At 38.1% G+C, this 26,505-nt stretch overlaps 2 protein-coding genes across 2 annotated transcripts; both read right to left on the bottom strand.

The window, feature by feature from the left end:
- Positions 1–11,537: 11,537 nt before the first annotated feature.
- fcer1g (Fc epsilon receptor IgFc epsilon receptor Ig) lies at positions 11,538–17,988 on the bottom strand. The gene is made up of 5 exons (XM_057342542.1): positions 17,574–17,988; positions 16,249–16,346; positions 16,087–16,125; positions 13,991–14,020; positions 11,538–13,575 (listed from the first exon to the last, which is right to left on the bottom strand). The coding sequence occupies exons 1-5, from the start codon at positions 17,872–17,874 to the stop codon at positions 13,519–13,521; spliced, it is 525 nt and encodes a 174-aa protein (XP_057198525.1). The 5' UTR covers positions 17,875–17,988; the 3' UTR covers positions 11,538–13,518.
- Positions 17,989–18,085: 97 nt separating this feature from the next.
- On the bottom strand, positions 18,086–22,750 carry LOC130559451 (NADH dehydrogenase [ubiquinone] iron-sulfur protein 2, mitochondrial-like). The gene is made up of 5 exons (XM_057342544.1): positions 21,757–22,750; positions 21,562–21,657; positions 21,386–21,469; positions 21,167–21,224; positions 18,086–18,263 (listed from the first exon to the last, which is right to left on the bottom strand). Exons 1-5 carry the CDS (start codon positions 21,862–21,864, stop codon positions 18,226–18,228), a joined length of 384 nt encoding a protein of 127 aa, XP_057198527.1. The 5' UTR covers positions 21,865–22,750; the 3' UTR covers positions 18,086–18,225.
- Positions 22,751–26,505: the final 3,755 nt, after the last annotated feature.

Genomic DNA, 26,505 nt, shown 5'->3' with positions numbered 1-26,505 from the left:
GTTCGCCACAGCACTGAGGACCAGTAAGACCCACCTGTCACCTCGACCATTACGATCCAGACAACCATCGGCCGTCGAAGCTTCTACAAACCCAGTCGTCCGAAAGGGGGGATATGTAGGGTATGGTCGGATCCCCAGGGGACTGGTTCTTCTCCCTGGATCTGAAAGACGCATACTTCCACATCCAGATAGCCCCCCATCACAGACGATTCTTGAGATTCGCCTACGAAGGGGTTGCATATCAATACATGGTCCTTCCATTTGGACTGTCTCTAGCTCCACGCACTTTCACAAAGTGCATGGACGCAGCTCTATCCCCTCTCAGGCAGACGGGAATCAGCATTCTGAACTACCTCGACGACTGGCTTGTTCTAGCACAGTCAGAGGAAGAGCTAAGGTCCCACAGGTCCCTCCTCCTCAGTCACCTAGAATGCCTGGGGCTCAGAATCAACCTTGCCAAAGCGCTCTGTCCCCCAGCCAACGGATTTCGTTCCTGGGGGCGGTTTTCGATTCGAACCGTCTGACGGCCAGTATCGCGCCAGACCGTGCCCTTAGCCATTCAGCAGCTCGCAGCCTCTTTTACGCCCGGAGCGTCACGCCTCCTCAATGCGTTTCAGAAGATGCTGGGTCTCAAGTACTGCAGTTGGGCGTTCTTTGGATGCGTCCGCTGCAATACTGGCTGAAACCGAGAGTTCTGCCTCACGCTTGGCGTCTCGGACACCTACGCATCTGGGTGGATCAGGTCTGTGTAACAGCTCTAGCCCCATGGAGGAATCCTCTTTGGTTGGAGCAGGGTGTGCCCCTGGGCACCACATGCAGATGAAAGGTGGTCACAACAGACGCCTCCAAAACGGGTTGGGGGGCTCTGTGCGATGGCGCACCGGCCTTCGGCCACTGGTCGATTCAGGAAAAGGGCCTGCACATCAACTGCCTAGAAATGCAGGCAGTAGTGTTGTCAAAAATATCGATATTTCGATAAGTATCGATACTGAAGAATCTGAAACGGTTCCAATACCCATGTCCCACATATCGATATCAGCTGCGCGTTCCCGCTCTCTTTCTCTTTTCCGACAGTGAGTTAACACACACTGCACGTGAACGCATAACAACAGAGCCCCGCCTCCTCTCACAGACTTGACTCGTTTGTGGCAGTTAAATCGTGTTTACGTTAGAAAAGATGGCCAGTCTCAGTCAGTCTCAGTGTTACTCAGTCTCGTTACGCTTCCCGTGTTTACCATAGCGATCCACGTATGTGCGCTGATCAATAATTTTATCCACTCGTTTCATTCGCCCTGGTTATATGTTGTTTATGTTAGTACAGAGTCTCCGCAACAGTTCTCATGTTTAATGCACGCGTTTCTGTCTTTATGTGCGCTCATCAATGATTTCATCCACTCGTCTCGTTCGCTCCGGTTAATTTGATGTTTGAAATAATGCTGGTGCGGGTGAAGTCTCCGCAACAGTTCTCGCGTGTGATACACGTTGCACTCCAGTGTTTACCATAGCGCTCATGTATGTGCGCTGTTCAATGATTTCATCCACTCGTCTCATTCGCTCCGGTTAAAAGTTGTTAATGTTAGAAAGATGCGGAGTCTCTGCAACAGTTCTTGCGTTTAAGTTTGCGTTTCTGTCTATATGTGCGCTGATCAATGATTACAGTATGGGCCTATGTGAATAAAAGCCAATTTAGCCAAATAAAAATGTAGGCTATTAACTAACATTAACGAACAATGAATGAGCAATACATATGTTCAAGTATTTATTAATCTCTTTTAAATGTTAGTTAAAAAATACAACTATTTATGTAAGCTCCCCTGTTGAAAAATCCAGTATATGCTGGGTAAGGTATGTTTTGATCGATGCTGGTTTGATCTTAAACCAGCTAAGAACCATCTTAATATCAGCATATGAACAGTTTAAACCAGCACAAACCAGCAAACCAGCATCAAAACATACCAAACCAGCATAGGCTGGTTTTTTTCAACAGGGTCTGGTCCATTAATACTGACAAATACAACTTTAATTTTAAATAGTAAATGTATTCTGTAAAATTAACATTAGATTAACAATTAATAAATAATGTAAAAATATATACCTCATTGTCTAGTCTTGTTCAATTTAACTTCAAATAAAATTTAAAAAGGCCTATATTGCTATTGCTTATTAGGGCCTTATTGCTATGGCAGTTTATTCCCCGTGGTATCGAAAATGGTATCGAATATCGATATTTTTTTAGGTATTGAATCGAAGTTAGAAATTCCAGTATCGTGACAACACTAGCAGGCAGTATGGCTGGCTCTTCGCCACTTCCTGCCGGTCTTACGGGACCGCCACGTCTTAGTCCGATCAGACAGCATGACAGTGGTGTCCTACATAAATCACCAGGGAGGCCTCTCCTCAAGACGCCTTTTCTCCCTGGTACTTTGCCTCTTGGAATGGGCTCAGTGCAATCTGCGCTCACTAAGGGCAACTCATGTGCCAGGCAGACTGAACCAGGGAGCAGATATGCTATCTCGGAACAACGTCCCTTCAGAGGAATGGACGCTCCACCCCAAGTCGGTTCAGAAAATTTGGGAAGTCTTCGGCAAGGCAGAAATCGACCTTTTTGCCTCAAAAGACAACACTCATTGCCCAACCTATTTTTCGAAGGACAGGGATGCCTTGGCCCACAACTGGCCCAACCGGCTCCTCTATGCCTTCCCCCGATCGCTCTCATACCACAGACGATCAGGAGGATCAGAGAACAGGCGCACAAGGTGCTGTTCGTAGCCCCACTCTGGAAGAACCAGCCTTGGGTTGCGAACTGTCTCAGTTGCTCGTAGCAGCCCCGTGGCCTATTCCCCTGAGACGGGACCTCCTCTCTCAGCAGGCAACAGGATTTGGCACCCCCAGCCAGAGCTGTGGGCTCTGCACCTTTGGCCTCTCGAGGGAGCCTACGGTCCTCCCCGAGAGTGTCATGAACACATATCACAGGCTAAGCTCCGTCTACTAGACGACTCTATACCCTCAAGTGGTCTGTCTTCTCCACCTGGTGTACAACCCGCGGCGCAGACCCAGAATCCTGTGACATATCACTAATTCTGTCCTTCCTGCAAGAGCTGTTGGATAAGGGCCGCTCCCCTTCCACGCTCAAGGTCTATGTGGCAGCAATTGCAGCTTCTCATGCCCCCATAGCGGGCCAAGGAGTGGGAAAGAATGACTTGTCTTTCGCTTCTTGAAGGGTTCCAGGCGGCTACGCCCTCCTCGCCCCCTCACCGTTCCCATATGGGATCTGCCCACGGTGTTGAGAGCTCTGAAGGGCCCTTCCTTGAGCCTCTCAGTCTGCGGACCTCCGTCCCTTAACGCTTAAAACCCTCTGCTGCTAGCATTAGCATCGGTAAAACGTGTGGGCGATCTACAGGCGCTCTCTGTGAGCCCCTCCTGTCTTGAGTTTGGGCCTGACAACTCTAAGGTAGTCCTCAAACCTAGACATGGTTACTTACCTAAGGTGCTCTCTACTCCATTTAGAGCACAGGTAGTGACACTTTCGCGCTCCCCTCCTCCGAGCAGGACCGGAGCTGAATCTGCTCTGTCCAGTCAGAGCGCTTAAGATCTACATTGAGCGTTCCGCCCCATTCAGGCGGTCGGAACAGCTTTTTGTCTGCTTTGGCACCGCACCAGAGGGTCTCCGGTCACGAAGCATAGACTTCTAAATGGATATTGAGGCTATCGCGCTGCATACTTCTTCCTTGGGCCTTCAGCCCCACGGGAGTTAGAGCCACCTACTAGAGGTGTCCCCTCTTCTCTGGCTTGTCTAGCGGGTGTCTCCATAGCGAATTTGTGCGGCGGCCTGCTGGGCTTCGCCTTCCACATTTACCAGATTCTACAGTCTGGACGTTCCGGCCTTACAGGCCCGAGTCCTTTCTGCTTAAGACTACTGCTGGGCTGTGGTTGCCCTCAACCACACCAGCACCTAGCACACTACTGGGACGATTAACCGGATTAGGCCACCTATTAGCTTGGCTTTTCCGCCTTCCGCAGGATTCTCTGCCTCATACCTATCCTCGAGCCACGGCTTCGGGATTATATGATGTTTTTGTTCCACTTGTAGCACGGCGGGATTATACTGGTTCCCCATAGCGTCCTGCTACGCAGTACGAGTGAAGTATCGATAGGGAACGTACTCGGTTACTAACGTAACCTCGGTTCCCTGAGATATGGGAACGAGTACTGCGTTCCTGGCCGTGCTTACAAGCTGCATATGGTCGTCGCTTCAGTCGAAGTAACCTGAGGACCCTACGGTGATGTGTCTGTTTATATAGCCATAAGCCCTGACCATTTTGGCGGGCACCATCGCCATAGGTCCGTGCAGCATCGCTGCCATTGGCTCAAAGTTTTACTTTGCAAGCACCAATGGCCATGCAGTATTCACTGTGTTATTGAAAAGCTTCAGTCATCGGAGAAAAAGGAGTTTTCCCCCATAGCGTCCTGCTACGCATTACTCATTCCCGTATCTCAGGGAACCAAGGTTACGTTAGTAACCGAGTACGTTTTCGGGCTCAAGAAGGTGGATTGGTTGGCGAGAAAGGGGTCTATACCTCTGAGCTGTCCTAGATGCATTCAATGCTGTGCTTCTCATCCAGTGTGCGACCACCTTTAGTTTCTTGAAGTCAACATGAAATCAAAATAGATCATTCTCAAATGCCATTTACGTTTCTTGGCGACTTCAAAGTGGAACTGCAAAGAAAGTAGTGCAGGTTTGGAACAACATGATGGTGCGTTATTGAGTTAATCATGACAGAATTTCGTTTTTGGGTGAGCTATACCTTTAAAAATTGTCCCACACTTTGATGTGTATTAAGTAATTAAACAAGCAAAACATTGTTTAAACACTTGTAGTTTAAAAGCTACAAAACAAACCAAAAGTTTGTCATAACAATATCTTGGCAAATTAGCATAAATGTTGTACCCTTTTTTTTGCAAGTATGTATAATTAAGGCACTGTCATTGATTCACACTCACAATTCTGATACAATATTTTTTCTCCTGTGGTCAAAATAGATCTCCCTGGGTGGAGGCATAAAAATCCCTAAAAGGACATTTGACCGATTGTCAAGGACCAAAATGTCCGTGTTTACACAGGAGCTAGCGGTTGTTATTTTTGGACGTGACGCTTTGGCCACATCCAGTCTAACAGGGAAGAAAACAAACAAAACACCACTGGTCTCCATCAAAGTCAATTCACTCATTGGTATGTATGGTGTTTTCTTGATGTAAACAGGTGATCGCTACTCTAAAAGAGTTGGTAACCTAAAATTTTGGTTCATGTGGTTGCATGTGAACCAATTAATTTTATTCAGTAGGTTATAAAATAGATTTTGTTGTCCACCAAACTTTCCTGCCACCCAGAATATTTTGTCAAATGAATATCTGCAAAAACAATATATGAACATAAAGATCAGAGCCTCTGCCTTCAATGCCAATCTGTTAGTGGTGGGGAAAGTGTCAACATTGCAGACTCAACCAAAATAAATTATGCCACATCAAGAAAACAAAGGATCTTATAAAAATAGCTCTTCAACATAACAACTGCTGGTTACCAGTTTTTAAAGTGTAGTGTGGTTAAAGGGAGAAATCAATGTTATACTAAGTATTTCCACCATTTTTGTGTACAGGAACAGGTACGGCTATTTCTAACTTTTTTGTGTCTGACTTCCAGTGTAATTAACTTCCAGTTTTCTTTACATGTACAAAACCAGTCCTTTATGTTGTTTTCTAACGCAGTTTTAATTGTTGATAATATTATTTGAATGTCACTATCATAAACAATAACACAGTAGTTTGCAGAGCAGATAGTTTTATCGTTTACAGCACTGTTATTTTTCCTACAGGCGATATATGAATCAAAAGTATTGCAAATTCAATAAAACCCAGCATAGTTCTGCGTTGCAACATTTGATGGATACTGCTGAACTTGGTTGTCACTATACTGTTTAGTGACTTACACTGTACTGTATACAGGGTCAGACAACCAAATTATAATTCTGCTAGCAAATGCATTTACAGAAATACTAAGCTGTGTATGAAAACTAAATTGAATAACTAATTGTTAATACATTGTATAATCGTGCATCACAGTATCTGTAAATATTAGGTATTGAGTCTTGAGTAAGGCACACAGAGCTTTCTCTCTTTATTAGCTCTTCCATTATACCTTTGTACCAAGACACTCATGTTAGGGATGTACACATTTTTGTATTCAATTGTATATGTATATATTGATTAGGAAATATCATTAAGACAAATCATAGGCCATACAGTTTCTTACATTTAGTTTCACTTTTTTATGGAAAAGCTGTTTCATCACATTTAAAGTATGCACCATTTATGAACCATTTACAGGTTTTATGTTGTGCCTTCATGACTTCATCATTTTGTAATACTATATTAACAGTCTACATTAAACTGTGTTGATATAAACCCATATATTGCTGCTAACCACAGAACAATACAGGTTTTTAAGTACTGTACATACATATTGTTTTAAGTTGCATGTTTCCAAGTCTCTTTAATTTACAAATGTATGTCCTAGATCACTGGTGTCAATCACTTCCTGGATGGCCACAGCTCTACACTGTTTTGTTCCACCAATAATTAAAAACACCTTATCATGCTATCCAGTTCTAACTTCCAAGCAGGTAAGAGTTGGAACTGTTTGCAGCTAAACTGTGCAGAGCAATGACCTTCCAGGACTTGAATTTGAGACCACTGGCCCAAGTTAGTAGCACCTTAAATCTGATAAAAATGATTATCATATAATAAAAAAATATTTTTTTGTTGACAGATGCAGTGATTGATCGATTTCAAGGGACCACTCGATCCCAAGTAAGGGCTGTGCTTCACCAAAAGTGTAACATGAAAGTTATGCTAAAAAAAGTCATGAAAGTGGAGTGGTTAAGGGTGACGATAGGAATTAAGTTACCTTTATGCAATAGACTTGTCTGAGGGTTAGTTAAAAGGGATAGTTCACCCAAAGATTTTTGTCATCATTTACTCACCCTCAAACATTCCTCCAAATGCCTTACTTTGTGTTGAGTAGAACAAGGAAAGAAATGTATACAGTTTTGAGGGTGAGTAAATGATGACAGAATTTTCATTTGGGTGAACCATCACTTGAATTTATAGTTTATGCGGTTCTTCATTTGTTATTTGTAGTGTTGGTAGTTCTGGAATGTTAAAATGTACTCAGTTAACTTTATTATTTTATATTTCTAAGAAACTGTGCAAGTTTAAAATAAAAGTTGTAATTTAAAAATATTTAATGTTTACTTTTATTTTTCTTTCTAAAGAATGGGTAACTGCAAGTTTAAAATACAATTTGTAATTTAACTTAAACCTTTGTTTATCTGCTTTTTTTCTTTATCGATTTGATTTTTTTTGTTGGCCATTTAAACGTTCATATTCATTATTGCAATAAGTGTGCTGAATACACACTTTTAACTAACAAACATGGTCTATTTTCTTGTCTGTGTAAGCATTGTGGTTTTTGTTTGCTATGCATTCAAATTAAATGAATGCACATTTTAAGTCACTGTTATTGCTTTTTCAGTATTTTCAGAAGCACATCTTAACCATGAAGTTAAAAGTGCACATCAAGATGTATTAAAGTGCCGCTTAAGTGGTTAAATCAGATTAACTAGGCCTACGATTAATCCGAAACACAAAACAGTCCTAAATGAAAGAAAACACGTTGACAAAAGGATTGAATAAAATATTTGCTGATAATATTGCAGAACAAGTGATTTATAAGTTATCTTTATAGTTTTATAGTCATTTTGACCAGGGAGCACCACAAGTGTTATAGGGTTTTGAACACAGCACAAGGGTTAAACCTGTATGGTGGAAAAAAATTACAGAATAGTACCCTATAATTCAAAACCATGTACGTGTGTGTGCTACGAGACATTGTTCCACGAGCCTCTGAATTCTTATTGTGGGCTTGACTTAGTCCCTCATGCATTAGAACAAGACATATTTAATTCTTTGGAATTGTAAAAGTAGAAATGGTTGCATAAATATTTTTGTCTTTAAAGATATTTTGGAGCACCTAACCACTTCTCAACCATACAAAACAAATATACGAGGAAAAATACAGTCACAAAATTGACCAAAAAACAGTATAAAAGTATTACAAACAACTTGTGTGGTAAACTTTGTGAACTGAAGTAACTTGATACAGTATGAAGACCTCTGGATCTTGAAGGCGCATTCTCATTCAAACAAACCCAGCGTCTCTTGTGTTCCTCATATAAATCAATCAGTTGACCTTGGTACACTTATATTTTGTACGTACGGAATATTGTAGCTATTAAAAATTTGTCATGTTTTATTAGTTATTTTTAGCCTTTATAGCTTCATTCCGACAGGACAGTTGTGAGAGAGACAGGAAGTTATGAGGTACGTAAGAGAGGGGGAACATACATAACATGTATAATCTAGACCAGTGTTTCCCAACCCTGGTCCTCAAGCACACCTTCCAGAATGTTTTAGATCTCTCCCTATATAAAACACCTGAATCAACTCATCAATCAGGTGTTTCATATAGGGAGAGAACTAAAACATTCTGGAAGGTGTGCCCCGAGGACCAGGGTTGGGAAACACTGATCTAGACAGCCTCATGGCAAAAAATTATTAGAAGAATTTTGAAAGGTTTTGGTCAAACTGTTAACAAGCCATTAAAATGCTTGGGTGTGGCTCCTTTGCACTCAGTGGCAATGCTTTCTGAACACAATGTCCAATCTTAAACAAAAAAATGAGAACACCTAGACCTGAGGACCTATATCATAATCCTTCAATGGAGGGCGCTACAATAAAAAATAAAAAACAACGTATTATCATAGCGTCACAAATTGAAGATTCAGCTACAATGTGGCAAATCTTTAAATTATTTGTTTTAATTTAATGGAAATTATATGAATACATAAGAATTCTTTCTGATATATTCAGGGATTTGCCAGAATATAGTAACAGTTATAACAAAATTTTTAGTAAGAAATGTCTCAGATTTTAGTTTTTTTCTGTTGTCCTTCTATAGGCCACAAGTCTGATTTACATGTAATGTGGCAGATGCCATCTATAGAGATAGTGCGGACAAAAATTTATTGAAAGAATTTTGTTTGTTAACGTAAAAATAAAGCGTAGTCAATGGAGAACTGGTCCCTCAATCGAGCCTGGGTCCTGTCAAGGTTTTTCACCACCACTTCACCTTTTAATGTTTTGGTTCCTTGTCAGACTCACCACTGGCTTGCTCGTTTTTATGTTTTGTTTTGACTAAAATGTTTATTGTTTCTGTTAAACCTCTTTGACATTCTAAAAAGTGCTATAGAAAATGTGGTTGTGTGTGTCTACAAATATAATTCTATAGTGCATTATTATAGTTGCTCTTGTATTTTACCAGAATTGGCTTATGACTTCATACATTAAAAGCAGGAAACACATGGAAAGAAGCTTTGGAACACTACTGTACAGTGATCTGGCAAAGATTAATAGTACAGAAGCCCAGACAGATGTTGTGTAGACTGGTCTGCACTTTTTTAGCTGGCCATTGGTTCTGAGTAAATGCAGAGGATCTTCTACAGTATATGGCGCCTGGTCTGGGGTAAGAGCTGTGGAGTTTATTATAGAAAAGAGATGGCCTGGAAACCTGCAGAAAAGCTAAATTTTATGTCAAATATTGTGATGTGTAATAATAAATGCACCCTACCCTAGTACCAGTTGTCCAGTTGTAAGTGATGTATAAGTGATTAGTTAATGATGAACAATAATTTACAAAACATTCATAAAAGATTAATAAGTAATATGCTAACAATTTATGAATGTTTTGTTAATTCAGTTAAAAGTAATTTACAGGTGATTAGTTAATCATTTACAAAACCTGACTGTGCATTCATAAATGATTAGTAAGTGACATGTTAATGTTTTTGTGTTTTGCGAATTCGGTTATAAATGATTTACAAGTAATTAGATAATGATGAACTAATCAATTACAAAACATGACTTTGCGCTCACAAATGATTACTAAGTGATATGCTAATGATTAACAAATCTGACGTTAGTTGTCTTAAAAATAGCATATCGTGAAATGATCAAACAGATCCTTAGTAAATGGTTAATAAGTTACTAGCTAATACATTATTAATCACTTTTAAATCATTAAAATATCTACTATTATCTCAAGAAACAATTGTTAACAAATGATAATTGAACCATTTGAAAACGATCAGTATGTACTTTGGTTTATTAAAAAGCACATGCAACTATGCTAAAACTATTTTTTAAAGAATAATAAATTGCTTTTGGGCAAGTGAATACATTTGTGTAAATGACTGACAGTTAGTGGATTACAGTGTGTGGTGTTTTGAAATTTCCACTGAAGAACACATCAGGTGCACAGCATTAAAATACTCCAAATGTGTCAGAGAAGACATCGATCTATTCCCATGCTAGTCAGCACAGTGTAAACTACCCATCACTTGTAAATGTGTTACTCATCATTCATAGTTCTTTCTTACCTGTTACAAATGATCTGTATGTGTATACACAACACATTCTCACTCCCGACTCGTCACATATTTACGCTCGGTCAGCGCCCTTCGGCGTCACTTTTGAACTCGCAGGGTACCCCTTTGGCGTCGTTTTTCGACGTGAAGGGCACACGAATTTGACTGTTATTATGAAAATGTATATTAGATATAATTGCAATGATGATGTTTCGGGGTTTAATTTAAGTTTAATGGCCAGGATAATTGCGTTTACATGACGCTATTCAGACAGTTTCACAGTTTGAGCAAGTAATGTAACTGTTTATTTATCGTAATATAAAACACATAATACAAGCAGCCACAAATGTTGTTCAAAAATACAGATATCTCAAGGGTACCAACGCGAAATGATCGATTTGTATGAGGAACAGATCCGAAAGCGATCACCGTCCACCGTAAATCTCAAATCCAGTGAAGTAACGACGTTCAAATATTGCCGCCAGAGGAAGTTACGTCGGCTTCGATGCCATTGGCTCTCCCGTGTCTCGTGACCGATCGCGTCATTTCGTTGGCTTTGAACGTGAAACGGTATTGGCTCCCGCGACCGATTTCATCTAGCTGTTCCGGTTTATATTTCGAATGGGAGCGACTTCATGTATTCACGGACAAGCACGGCATCTTCATGTAAAGTTATGGTACGGTTTTGGTGCAAAAAGGTCTTCGAAACGAGTTGTTCGTTATATTTTGTAATGCTTTTGGTCAGATTGTGCAATAAATACCTGTGACTGTACTTTTATTTGCGTGTTGTGTTTTAAATGGCTGAGAAGTGGTTAGGGTTAGGGTGAGGTTGGGTTAGGTGCTACAAAATATTGAAACCATAAATAATTATGAAATGCTAAGAATTGCACGCATCTCGGTTTGGAGCATTTAGCAAACAGCAACGCACTTCCCTGTTCGTCGAAAAACGACGCCAAAGGGGTACCCTGCGCGTTCAAAAGTGACGCCGGGGGGCGCTGACCGAGCGTAAATATGTGACGAGTCGGGAGTGAGTAGGACGGGTTGGTATACAAGACACTTACAACACTTTCTGCATCCCTTAATCTAAAGTGTAAACTACCCATCACTTGTAAATGTGTTACTCATCATTCATAGTTCTTTCTTACCTGTTACAAATGATCTGTATGTGCATACAAGACACTTACAACACTTTCTGCATCCCCTAATTGCTGTAACGAATGTACAAATGTGACAATTCAAAGCATAGTTGCATGTGCTTTTTAATAAACCAAAGTACATAGTGATCGTTTTCAAATGGTTCAATTATCATTTGTTAACAATTGTTTCTTGAGATAAGTGTAGATATTTTAATGATTTAAAAGTGATTAATAATGTATTAGCTAGTAATTTATTAACCATTTACTAAAGATCTGTTGATCATTTCACGATATGCTATTTTTAAGACAACTAACGTCAGATTTGTTAATCATTAGCATATCACTTAGTAATCATTTGTGAGCGCAAAGTCATGTTTTGTAATTGATTAGTTCATCATTATCTAATTACTTGTAAATCATTTATAACCGAATTCGCAAAACACAAAAACATTAACATGTCACTTACTAATCATTTATGAATGCACAGTCAGGTTTTGTAAATGATTAACTAATCACCTGTAAATTACTTTTAACTGAATTAACAAAACATGCATAAATTGTTAGCATATTACTCATTAATCTTTTATGAATGTTTTGTAAATTATTTGTTCATCATTAACTAATCACTTATACATCACTTACAACTGGACGTTATTATAAAGTGTTACCATATAGGTAAATATATTCAGATGAGATGGGAAGAGAACAGAGGAAAAATAATATACACACATGTTAATAATAGTTATACAATAATGAAGGATTAATTGATCAAATATCTATTTAAATATATTAATATGGCTTAAGATGGCTATATGTTTAGAATTTGTTGATACACAATATTCCTTTAAAATACAATTCTGACATGGGAAGAGAACAAAGGAAAAAACTATATAAATAATAATTATAATTATAAAAATAATTAATGTGCAATGAATTAAACAATGATTCAATACCAGAAAATATAAAAAAAATATTAGGGACTAATTTACTAGTATACTTCCAGGATTGTCCAGTGTTTTGCTATTTAATTAATAATTGTTTAATGGGAATTGTAATCAGATTTTTTAATATTATTACAACTTTCCACAAATCTACTAATGTAATACAGGACACATGGATGCAAACTGCATCACAAGTACATTAGATTAGTTCAGAATTACAATAAGAAAATTTTCATTTTTACAATGAAATATTTTTCATTGGTAGTCTATGTTAGTGAAGGCATTAACTAATGTTAACAAATACAATCTTATTGTGAAAGGTTACCCACATTTTTGGTCCACACAAAAAAACATTTGAGCTTATGATTAAACTACGGTAATGGAAAACAGCACACACAAAAATCAACACCGCTTTGTTTCCACCCTCACACCTGTGGTCAAAGTCAGATGTTTATTGTCAGACCACTCATGTACTCTGTAAAACAGGAAATGACTCGGACTGTGTGAGGTTGGTGGCATTTTGCTATAGAACACAAGTGTGTCATATGTTACTAGCTACATAAGTAAAAAAAATACATTCATTAAAATGTAAATATGATTGTAAATTAAATAATTAAACAGGCAGAATAATCACACAAAACTCTAAATGCTAAAAAACTCTAAATTCTGTATACATTTGACTGTTTGATGATCAATACTTGGCATGCAAGTACCATTAAAACAGTCTAACATACGTGATAAGTATATAAAGACAACAATATCTTTTATCTTTATAACAAGGTTGGTGTTATAGCTTATTTACAATAGCTATAGATAAAGTTATACTGACAGCTGATGACAACGCGGTGTCCACAATGCAAAACTTCTTAATCTTCTTTTGCTTTGAACTACATCTCGTTCTTCTCATTTTTTCATGTTATTAATGGTCTCATAAGTGTCCTGATCATGAGGCTTGAGACCCTAAGGTGTAGAGGAGAGAGAGAGAGGGACAAAGCGGATGTGGCAAGAGTCAGCACCATTTCAACAGAAGCTTACCAGACCAACCACAAGCGTTAGTAAATACAGACCCCTTAATGTGCTTGCAAGCATCAGATAACACTATAGAAATACTGCATGCAATTGCTACATTATAACAATAGCTGTCTGATAGAACAAATAGCACAAATTCTGAAATGCCATTGTGCATCTTGTAAGAGTAAAGAGTGTACTCCAGTAAAGCTATTTTAACAAATATTACTGTTATAGAGTATTTAGTATTCAAACACTGTAGATTCTCTTATGGTGACATCATGGATTAAAGTGTAATACAACTAAACAGAAATACATCGCTGCCTATATACAGAGCATTAAACAGTCACAAAGCAAAAAAGAATACCTCATAAACTCCTTCACTTGCATCTTTGTTCTGCAAAACATTAAAAAGAAAACATCATCACAAAAGATGTAGAGATGTGTGAACACACTGTTTGCAAAAGCATGAAAAAGGTGACATTGACACCTGTGGTCTAATTAGGTTAAATTAATGTTTCTTCTGCGGAATGGCATTTATAACATAATATGACATTTGATTGTATATCAGGAAAACTTCTGTCAAGGATGCATGCTATAAACACAAAGTACATATTCTATGACAAACTAGGTAAAAAGTTATTTTTTAAATAATCTGACTTCTGAGGCAGGACTTCACACAGCATATGAGGCCGGATGTATAGTATGAAGGGGGAGAAGAGGGCCAGTTAATAAGAGCAGATAATTCTGCTGATACCAAGATAAGATTTTCATATATATATTTTTAGAGTGCACTCAAAATGAGAATGTGTTCAAAATTGCACTGCTTAGCTCATGTGCACAAAATTGTGTTAAAATTGCATTGTTACATTTTTTCGCAGCTTTACTTGAAATAAAAAGGAAAAGTAAACAATGCCAGATTTACTGTTCAGATTAAGCCATCAGTTTTATAAATATATTGTTTAAAAACATTTCTCTATCTATGCTTATAGATTCATTTATAATTTTTTTAATTTAACTATACCCTCATTACAATGAAATGTTGTAAAATGAAAAAATGTACAGTTGTATTAATATTTATTAGTTCCAGTTCTTGATACGAATTGGTCAATAGTTGTATTTATTCACGATAAAACATACCAATGACCACACACTGAGTAGCACCTTTAGCAACATAAACATTATGTTTGCTGTTCAGCCGGTTAGGGACTATATTTTTTCAGCAGATTGATGACTTGTAGTAACCTTATGAAAGTTGCACTGATACATATCTTTTTGGCTTTAATGTTTGTATTTTGTAGAAACCGTTTTATAAAAGCAATAAGGTGCTGTATAGCGAATAAGTCATGGCTTAAAAGGGTCAAACAATGCCCTTCCGCTGTGACTTACGATATAGCTTCTCGTACCTTATTGCTTATATAAATGTAATGTATTATTAAATTTGCATGTGCTTCCATCCAATGTTCCATGCATTTGCCAAAAATCGAAACAAATATATTGTATATTTTCATGCATTTTATATTTTCTAAATGTGTAATACGATGAAATTGTTATTCTAAATTAACTTGGCCACAATAATTATATAGTAAAAAGCTGATAATTCAATATGCTAATCATGTATGTCACGATGGCACGCTGTATTTTGTATTGGGTGTGGCAGCGGGCAATGCATCTATTGTACATAATTAATATCAATTAATATAATAATTATCCTCGCTGGACAAGGTTTTGTTGCTTTTTAATTATTTGGGTTTATAAAAGTATCACTATTTGTGGTTGTTACATATAGTTTTGTGGTATAAAAACATATTTTTTTTTAAAGAAGGTGCATTCTGCCATGGTCAAATGTAAGAGTGTGTCAGACAAGCTTGCTATACAGCATAAATTAAAAGAATCTCTAATGCTTTACAATCTCTAAAATAGAGACGGACAATATGTCAAATTGTGAAATGATCGCCTTCAATAAACTAAATAGTGGCATAAGTTTTTATGACACGCTGCTTCCTATTATCTCCAAAACTGCTTGCAAACATTGATTGTCATTTACTTTGCTCTCTTTGCACTTTTGGAGATAAATGCTTCTGGCTTCAGCTTTAATCATTCACATGCCTTTTATTGTAGACATAGCATGAAAAGGTTAACTTATATAAAGCATACTGCTTTAATAACATTTGAAAACAGTCTATCACTATAACCATGAGGATTCATATTTTCCATCTGGGAACTATAAAACATTACTACTTTTACTACTATGTTATTACTATTTTTTTTCTTTGTTTGTTTTAAATTAAATGTATACTTCTGTTCACCAGGATACCATGAAGTACATTACAAAAAGTAAGAGTTTCAAATCTGTTTACATCTATGAGAAGCCTTATAGACTTATTTAAGATAATTAATAATAATCTCAATAAAAAAATGTTAGGTATCTTTGGTGAGTGTGTGTGCATGCGCATATCTTACCTTAGAGTGTGTTCTTTTCTCTGCTTGTTTGTTCCTTAGCTGTTATTAAAAAAAATACTTATTTATAATAGCGAAAACAATTGATTAAAAAAAATCTTAAACTAATTTACCCAAAGAATTTGCGGATTTTATGCTAAAAGAGTTTGATCATGTATACAATACCTTCAGTCTGCAGTACAGGATTGTAAGAACAATCCCATAGATAAACAGCACAGCATCCAAGACATAGCAAATCTGTGGCTCTTTCAAACTCACTGCATCTTTGAAAAAAATGAAGGTTAAAATTAACACATGGGTAAATATAAACAAAACCTATCAGTGGGTTATAAATTAACATATCGCTGCTGTCCTTCTGACACCATCTCCATATTTTGTGATTTTTAGTGTTATCCATAATCATTATTATTAGTCACCCTTTATGTTTGTCACTGGGTTTTGCAAATATCTAACCAATAAAAAGTATTAAAAAGTTCTTGTCAACTTTGACAGTGTTTTTCCCATTTCCTGAAAAACAAATCTGGACATAGGTTTCGGTAGAACAGAAACGATATGCTAGGTTGTTTTAACCCATTCAGAAACAATAACCTTGCATTAGGATAATTTATTTCCAAACATTGGTTTTGTCCATATTTAACTATGGGTTAAAAACAAACTCGCATAGACTACAAAGCTGAATTAACAAAACAACCTGAGCTGATCACTACATACGTATGATATTATGTGCATGTTTGCTAAAATTTATTTGAGTTTAGACTAAGGAGCTGTAATCGTTGTATTTGGTGTGTGGTTCAACTTTACAGAATGAGAAATTGGGCTACTTCCTGGCAACAAAGTTCCATTTCCTTTCACATGAAGACATTTGTAATGACCACCTGATATAGTTGCTACACACATAAAAACAGTCAGTAAATGGTTTAAATGGTTTGGTACAATGACTGACATAGGGTTATGTTTTTTTAAATTGTGTATTCATAAAACATAGAATGTAGAATAAAAACTTTGTCTCAAACCGCTTCAGTGCTCCTATAATCAGCAATCAGCAAATACAAACCGTTGTGATATTATGATTTAACTGAATAATTTATCAACAAACATATGCAAACAAAACACCTTTTACTTAAAAAACAAAGTTTTAATCTAAGTTTAGTAGCCATGACTTCCTGGAAACTTTTCAAAGACAAGGCAAAAAATTGGCCATTTTTATGATTTAGTTTTTAAAAAAAAAAAAATATTAATTAATAATATAATTTTGCATTCATTTTGACATTATAATTATCCTTTTAAATGTGCATGCTTATTAACAAATACTTGTTTATGATTATGTCTAAATCTAAAATTGAAAACTGAAAATCCAACCCATTTTTAGTGAGCAATTAACTTTTTGTATTAATGTCATATCACACAAAAACTACAAATAAGGTAATTCATGACTATTTTGTTGTTAATTTGAAGGGCAAAAACAACATTTAACAGATTAAATCACTTACCAGCACTGCTGAAGCTGAGCCAAAGCGAGAGAAAAGAAAAGGGGAACACAGGCCGTATCATTATGAGAAAAACTTGAGCTGCATTCAATCTGCTTGGAACCTTCCTGGACACGCTTACACCTCCAAAGGGGCTTCTCAGTAAATAGACGGGAAATGTGCAGAGGCCAACAAGAGGGAAGTTGTGGTAAAAAATGTCAGTTTTGAAGTTTAAACCACCCCCACCCCATGTGACGAAGAGGAAAAAGTTTGAAAGCCATATCATCGGCTTCAGGCCTGTTCCTTGTAAAGGCTGAACAAACATTTTGACCCTGTAACTTCCGAAAAAATGTGTGCCATGTGTCGAATCAAGCTGTCTGATCCTAAATGTTGCTTTTACACATACTGCACATCACTCTTCTAGTTTGTACCTTTACAGCCTACTCCCTGTTGCGGATCTTCCATTGTGGAAGGATTCCTTATTTTTCCATTTGAAAATGAGCACTGCTTAATGTCAAGATTTGCAAACACAGCAAGAGGTTTTAAAATATTTATTAGGTTTAGTAAGCATTTACACAATGAGAAATAGAAGAAATGTTGTCTGTGGTAACATCACTAGCATGTATCAGAAAGACAGAATCACAATCGGAAACTCAGAGCAGCCAGTGGAGTTCCCTCAACGGTCCACCTCACCAAACACGATATCCTGAGTGCCTGTGGAACGAGACCAGAATCATTATTACAACAAAACACTCTGGATATCACAGAAATTCTTTAATTTAGGAACTGGTGAGCTTCTGTAGGGGACAAATTGACTGTACTATCACTTCCTCTATTGGTAACACTTCTACGTATTTATAATGACCTACTTTAGCTGCAGACTGACCTCCCAAATACAATTTTTAAAAATAATGCAAAAGAGTTATTTATGTACATTGAACACATTCTACAAATGTGAATAATAAACTATTTGAATGCATATTTCCTAATAACCTGTGGAGCATGTTGTTTGTTAAAGCAGTTAAAAGAAGTTAGCGTTACCCAATTTTTTAACGTAAGTTTACCCATAAATGCTAATTCCATCATTGTTTACTTATTATATTTCCATGTCTGAAGAATCACTTTGCAGCTCTAGCTACACATCAACAGTTATTAGGGCTTCACAAAGAAACCACAACAAATAAAAAGCTGTCCACATGACTTGTCTGCTGAAGCCATATGAAACAACATTGCTTTGCTTGTGGTAAGTAAATGCACTGCACCATTTTTTTGTTTTGAAGACCAAAGAGCCAGCAACAGTACATAATAACTCAAGTTCAAGTACGTTTAAGTAAGTCTATTAAAGATGTGATCTGCATGTGATCAGCCAATAACAAAAAAGAAGTAAGACTGCAAGTACCCTAGCCCAACCCCAATCCCCTCCCCCAAAATTGACTTTTATGTAACTAATTAAATGTTACATGATTAAAAACAGGCAACTGTTTAATAAAAATAGATATTTTTCACTTAGCAACACAAAAACAAACTATTATAATTACCCAATTCTGACTGGCAATTTTGGAAATATCAGTTCAAGTGTTAATTAGTTTAACAGTCACCTAAACAATATTTAATAAAATAGGTTGATGCTTTGTGCAAATATCTTAATGCTAACGTCAAATAAGATGGCATTAACAAATGGCACCCCTTGAGTAGTTAATATTAAGCCTACTCTTAATTTTATTGTTATCAGCAAGAATACTGTGGCCTCAAGAGACTTCCATACATAGCCACTAGATGGCGCATATACGTCATTCACACAGCGTTTGTCCGCATTAATCCGCATGTAATAAAGGTATTGGCAATCGCTGCATGTTGTGGTTTTAGTTCATTTAAATGTATGCATTCAGTAGAGACTTCAACGCGTGTATATTAGACAGTGACTAGATCGGCCATTTGTAAAGTTTCAATCCATTAAATCGCGGAATGGCCTATTTTAGTCTCTGAAGTACACTCACCTAAAGGATTATTAGGAACACCATACTAATACGGTGTTTGACCCCCTTTCGCCTTCAGAACTGCCTTAATTCTACGTGGCATTGATTCAACAAGGTGCTGAAAGCATTCTTTAGAAATGTTGGCCCATATTGATAGGATAGCATCTTGCAGTTGATGGAGATTTGTGGGATGCACATCCAGGGCACGAAGCTCCCGTTCCACCACATCCCAAAGATGTTCTATCGGGTTGAGATCTGGTGACTGTGGGGGCCATTCTAGTACAGTGAACTCATTGTCATGTTCAAGAAACCAATTTGAAATGATTCGAGCTTTGTGACATGGTGCATTATCCTGCTGGAAGTAGCCATTAGAGGATGGGTACATGGTGGTCATAAAGGGATGGACATGGTCAGAAACAATGCTCAGGTAGGCCGTGGCATTTAAACGATGCCCAATTGGCACTAAGGGGCCTAAAGTGTGCCAAGAAAACATCCCCCACACCATTACACCACCACCACCAGCCTGCACAGTGGTAACAAGGCATGATGGATCCATGTTCTCATTCTGTTTACGCCAAATTCTGACTCTACCATTTGAATGTCTCAACAGAAATCGAGACTCATCAGACCAGGCAACATTTTTCCAGTCTTCAACTGTCCAATTTTGGTGAGCTCGTGCAAATTGTAGCCTCTTTTTCCTATTTGTAGTGGAGATGAGTGGTACCCGGTGGGGTCTTCTGCTGTTGTAGCCCATCTGCCTCAAGGTTGTGCGTGTTGTGGCTTCACAAATGCTTTGCTGCATACCTCGGTTGTAACGAGTGGTTATTTCAGTCAAAGTTGCTCTTCTATCAGCTTGAATCAGTCGGCCCATTCTCCTCTGACCTCTAGCATCAACAAGGCATTTTCGCCCACAGGACTGCCGCATACTGGATGTTTTTCCCTTTTCACACCATTCTTTGTAAACCCTAGAAATGGTTGTGCGTGAAAATCCCAGTAACTGAGCAGATTGTGAAATACTCAGACCGGCCCGTCTGGCACCAACAACCATGCCACGCTCAAAATTGCTTAAATCACCTTTCTTTCCCATTCTGACATTCAGTTTGGAGTTCAGGAGATTGTCTTGACCAGGACCACACCCCTAAATGCATTGAAGCAACTGCCATGTGATTGGTTGATTAGATAATTGCATTAATGAGAAATTGAACAGGTGTTCCTAATAATCCTTTAGGTGAGTGTATATAGATAATGTTATAATGGTAAAGCATATCATATATAGATGTCTCAACTTCCAGACTCGGGATTTTCTGTATGTTACAAAACGCTGTTCAGTTCCCCATTTAATTAAAAATGACACCACGCGCATTTTTGAGTACCAAAACAGCTGCGTTTGGCATCTATTTTTCACAGACTCTCTGGATACATAAAGATAAATCGCAAAATTATGTTCTGAATGAAGCGGTCGCCCTGCGCGTTTATAACAAGTGTGTGCATAACGTAGAGAGCGTAGAAAGGATCCTGTTTGGCCGGCTGTATGATGACTACCCGCACATCCCCCCCCCCCGAATACGTCACAATTTAAAATAAATCGAATTTATGCAAAAACAGCATAATTTTTGTGACTACTGAAAAAATAATCCTTACCGATGATTGCCACCACGTCAGCAAGCATGTGTCCTTTAGACATTTGATCTAAACCAGCCTAAAGGTGACAAACCAAACCACATCAACGTAAGCCATCAAATAACTTAATTGTTTATCTTGGCTGTTAAATGTTTTAAGTTTGCATAACAGTGCTTACTCATTTATTTACTGTTGCATGCATTAATAATCAACTCAAATAAAATCTTTTGTTGTAATTACCAAATGAGCAAAGCCAGGTGCCTTGATCTTGCAACGGTAAGGTCTGCTGGAACCATCAGATACCAGATACACACCAAACTCACCCTGGATCAGAACACAATTCATACACTTATTTCTGAAAAGCTGATGGTGTGCGAAATACTGTGTTAACACATACTTATACACTGCAAGCTCACCTTTGGTGCCTCAACAGCGGTATATGTGGCTCCTGGAGGAACCTGATAGCCCTCTGTGTACAGCTTAAAGTGATGAATGAGAGATTCCATTGACATCTGCATAACACAAAGGCACATACATAAACATATATTAAGTTGAAAAACCTTCATTGTTTATATCATTACATTGCAATGCAAGCTTCTCATGCATTTTACCTTCATCTCAGATCTCTTAGGTGGGGCAACTTTAGCATCATCTACCTTGATCTCTCCAGTGGGCATTTTGTTCAGACATTGATGCATGATCCACAGAGACTGTCTCATTTCCTCGATACGGCACAGATATCTAAAGCAGAGTTAATATTTGTAATAATAATTTTGGCAAAAAGGCTGTGTTAGTACATCGATCATTCTAATTTATCATTCTAAACTGTCATTGAGTGTTTAGGTAACATCATACAGTATTAAGAATCAGGGGCGTGTAAACTTTTGCCCTGGGCAATTTTTAGAAATTCTGTTATTATTCTTTAGTGTGAACTATATGTTAACATTTCTTTAGTGAAATAACTTGCTCAGGGCAGGACTAAATTAAAAATAAACCTTAATTTTCAAAAATCCTCTTTTTCCAAAAGTTTCAGCTTTTTCCAGATTCTGCAAGGGGTGTGTAAACTTTTGAGCCAACTGTACATATACATACATACATACATATATACATACATATATATACATACATATATATACACATACATACACATACACATTAGTGTTGTCAAAAATATCGATATTTCGATAAGTATCGATACTGAAGAATCTGAAACGGTTCCAATACCCATGTCCCACGTATCGAAATCAGCTGCGCGTTCCCGCTCTCTTTCTCTTTTCCGACAGTGAGTTAACACACACTGCACGTGAACGCATAACAACAGAGCCCCGCCTCCTCTCACAGACTTGACTCGTTTGTGGCAGTTAAATCGTGTTTACGTTAGAAAAGATGGCCAGTCTCAGTCAGTCTCAGTGTTACTCAGTCTCGTTACGCTTCCCGTGTTTACCATAGCGATCCACGTATGTGCGCTGATCAATAATTTTATCCACTCGTTTCATTCGCCCTGGTTATACAGTATGTTGTTTATGTTAGTACAGAGTCTCCGCAACAGTTCTCATGTTTAATGCACACGTTTCTGTCTTTATGTGCGCTCATCAATGATTTCATCCACTCGTCTCGTTCGCCCTGGTTATATGTTGTTTATGTTAGTACACAGTCCGCAACAGTTCTCATGTTTAATGCACGCGTTTCTGTCTTTATGTGCGCTCATCAATGATTTCATCCACTCGTCTCGTTCGCTCCGGTTAATTTGATGTTTGAAATAATGCTGGTGCGAGTGAAGTCTCCGCAACAGTTCTCGCGTGTGATACACGTTTGCACTCCAGTGTTTACCATAGCGCTCAATGTATGTGCGCTGTTCAATGATTTCATCCACTCGTCTCATTCGCTCCGGTTAAAAGTTGTTAATGTTAGAAAGATGTCCAGTGCGGAGTCTCTGCAACAGTTCTTGCGTTTAAGTTTGCGTTTCTGTCTATATGTGCACTGATCAATGATTACAGTATGGGCCTATGTGAATAAAAGCCAATTTAGCCAAATAAAAATGTAGGCTATTAACTAACATTAAGTATTTATTAATCTCTTTTAAATGTTAGTTAAAAAATACAACTATTTATGTAAGCTCCCCTGTTAAACCAGTAATGATCTTGGGTAAGGTATTTTGATCGATGCTCTGGTTTGATCTTAAACCAGCTAAACATTTTAAATCAGCATATGAACAGTTTAAACCAGCACAAACCAGCAAACCAGCATCAAAAACATCCAAACCAGCATAGGCTGTTTTTTCAACAGGGTCGGTCTATTAATACTACAAATACAACTTTGATTTTAAATAGTAAATGATTCGTAAAATAACATTAGATTAACAATAATAAATAATGTTAAAAATATATACCTCATTGTCTATCTTGTTCAATTTTACTTCAAATAAATTTAAAAAGGCCTATATTGCTACTTGCTTATAGGGCCTTATTGCTATGGCAGTTATTCCCCGTGGTATCGAAATGTATCGAATATCGATATTTTTTTAGGTATGATCAAGTTAGAAATTCCAGTATCGTGAAACACTAATAACAATATAATAATACTGCATATACATACATATACATACATACAGGTGCTGGTCATATAATTAGAATATCATCAAAAAGTTGATTTATTTCACTAATTCCATTCAAAAAGTGAAACTTGTATATTATATTCATTCATTACACACAGACTGATATATTTCAAATGTTTATTTCTTTTAATTTGATGATTATAACTGACAACTAATGAAAATCCCAAATTCAGTATCTCAGAAAATTAGAATATTACTTAAGACCAATACAAAGAAAGGATTTTTAGAAATCTTGGCCAACTGAAAAGTATGAACATGAAAAGTATGAGCATGTACAGCACTCAATACTTAGTTGGGGCTCCTTTTGCCTGAATTACTGCAGCAATGCGGCGTGGCATGGAGTCGATCAGTCTGTGGCACTGCTCAGGTGTTATGAGAGCCCAGGTTGCTCTGATAGTGGCCTTCAGCTCTTCTGCATTGTTGGGTCTGGCATATCGCATCTTCCTCTTCACAATACCCCATAGATTTTCTATGGGGTTAAGGTCAGGCGAGTTTGCTGGCCAATTAAGAACAGGGATACCATGGTCCTTAAACCAGGTACTGGTAGCTTTGGCACTGTGTGCAGGAGCCAAGTCCTGTTGGAAAATGAAATCTGCATCTCCATAAAGTTGGTCAGCAGCAGGAAGCATGAAGTGCTCTAAAACTTCCTGGTATACGGCTGCGTTGACCTTGGACCTCAGAAAACACAGTGGACCAACACCAGCAGATGACATGGCACCCCAAACCATCACTGACTCTGGAAACTTTACACTGGACCTCAAGCAACGTGGATTCTGTGCCTCTCCTCTCTTCCTCCAGACTCTGTGACCCTGATTTCCAAAGGAAATGCAAAATTTACTTTCATCAGAGAACATAACTTTGGACCACTCAGCAGCAGTTCAGTCCTTTTTGTCTTTAGCCCAGGCGAGACGCTTCTGATGCTTCCTGCTGCTGACCAACTTTATGGAGATGCAGATTTCATTTTCCAACAGGACTTGGCACCTGCACACAGTGCCAAAGCTACCAGTACCTGGTTTAAGGACCATGGTATCCCTGTTCTTAATTGGCCAGCAAACTCACCTGACTTTAACCCCATAGAAAATCTATGGGATATTGTGAAGAGGAAGATGCGATATGCCAGACCCAACAATGCAGAAGAGCTGAAGGCCACTATCAGAGCAACCTGGACTCTCATAACACCTGAGCAGTGCCACAGACTGATCGACTCCATGCCACGCCGCATTGCTGCAGTAATTCAGGCAAAAGGAGCCCCAACTAAGTATTGAGTGCTGTACATGCTCATACTTTTCATGTTCATACTTTTCAGTTGGCCAAGATTTCTAAAAATCCTTTCTTTGCATTGGTCTTAAATAATATTCTAATTTTCTGAGATACTGAATTTGGGATTTTCATTAGTTGTCAGTTATAATCATCAAATTAAAAGAAACAAACATTTGAAATATATCAGTCTGTGTGTAATGAAAGAATATAATATACAAGTTTCACTTTTTGAATGGAATTAGTGAAATAAATCAACTTTTTGATGATATTCTAATTATATGACCAGCACCTGTACATGGACTTCAGAAAACACAGTGGACCAACACCAGCAGATGACATGGCAGCCCAAATCATCACTGACTGTGGAAACTTCACACTGGACTTCAAGCAACATGGATTCTGTGCCTCTCCACTCTTCCTCCAGACTCTGTGTCCTTGATTTCCAAATGAAATGCAAAATTTACTTTCATCTGAAAAGAGGACTTTGGTCCACTGTGTTTTCTGAAGTCCACAGTCAACGCAGCCATCTACCAGGACATTTTAGAGCACTTCATGCTTCCTTCTGCTGACAAGCTTTATGGAGATGCTGATTTCCATTTTCCAGTAGGACTTGGCACCTGTCCACACTACCAAAGGTACCAAAAGCTGATTCAATGACCATGGTGGTACTGTGCTTAAATGGCCAGCAAATCCGCCTGACCTGAAGGCTGCTATCAAAGCAACCTGGGCTTCCATTACACCTGAGCAGTGCCACAGGCTGATTGCTTCCATGCCACGCCGCACTGATGCAGTAATTCATGCAAAAGGAGGTCCAACCAAATATTGAGTGCATAGAAATTAGGGATGCCACAATACTCAATATATAATATTGAACCTCCACGGTTCAATACGTGTAAGTGAATTGCGGTTTTCCGGTTTTGCGTTAAAATTTTTCTGTGCGCTTAATTACATTGTGAACTGGCTCTGTCCGTGTTTGTCTGTATGCTGAGATAGATAAACGCATCCCCACGAGTAATATCTAATAGCGAGTGGTGGTCAGGCGGTGAAGCGAGACAGAGAACAGACGTGGACTGGCTTTATTGTATGCCCGTTGTACTAAAGTGATAATGTCCAAATTTGGCACATCAAGAATGTATTTTTACACTGCATACGAAAGCAGCACGTTCGCATTGCTCTCAGCACACGTCTACAGCACCATGCCAAAGTCCGTTTAACGAAAGCCATGCCCTTTCGGACAGCTATTTACGTCATAAGCAAGAGCGCCTCCAAGCAGCTATTTAGCATTGCATTTCTTCCAATTTATTGCAATGGCAGGGCGCACCTTGTTAATATATTATCTTTGGCCTTTCCCATTGAGCGCACGTTTACTTCGATAACAGCAATCGCAATCTTTGCATTACATCATTTTAATTACTCTGATGCGCAAAACCTCTTCAAAAAGCTTATTTTACTGGCATGTTAATGAACAGTAAACCAAAAACTGCTG

This window comes from Triplophysa rosa, linkage group LG9, assembly GCF_024868665.1.
Source record: "Triplophysa rosa linkage group LG9, Trosa_1v2, whole genome shotgun sequence".
Taxonomy (NCBI): domain Eukaryota; kingdom Metazoa; phylum Chordata; class Actinopteri; order Cypriniformes; family Nemacheilidae; genus Triplophysa; species Triplophysa rosa.
This window is presented reverse-complemented; position numbering and strand designations above follow the sequence as displayed.

Bases quoted from the DNA above. Each gene is read 5' to 3' on its own strand.
- LOC130559451 (XM_057342544.1), bottom strand. From the start codon at position 21,864: ATGAGACAGTCTCTGTGGATCATGCATCAATGTCTGAACAAAATGCCC. The intron at 21,470-21,561 runs GTGAGCTTGCAG...GTTCTGATCCAG, and splicing joins CCGCTGTTGAGGCACCAAAG to GGTGAGTTTGGTGTGTATCT. The intron at 21,225-21,385 runs GTAATTACAACA...TGTCACCTTTAG, and splicing joins CACCTGGCTTTGCTCATTTG to GCTGGTTTAGATCAAATGTC.
- fcer1g (XM_057342542.1), bottom strand. From the start codon at position 17,874: ATGTTTGTTCAGCCTTTACAAGGAACAGGCCTGAAGCCGATGATATGG. The intron at 14,021-16,086 runs GTAAGATATGCG...AATGTTTTGCAG, and splicing joins AGAAAAGAACACACTCTAAG to AACAAAGATGCAAGTGAAGG. The intron at 13,576-13,990 runs GTATTCTTTTTT...TCTACACCTTAG, and splicing joins CAAGTGAAGGAGTTTATGAG to GGTCTCAAGCCTCATGATCA.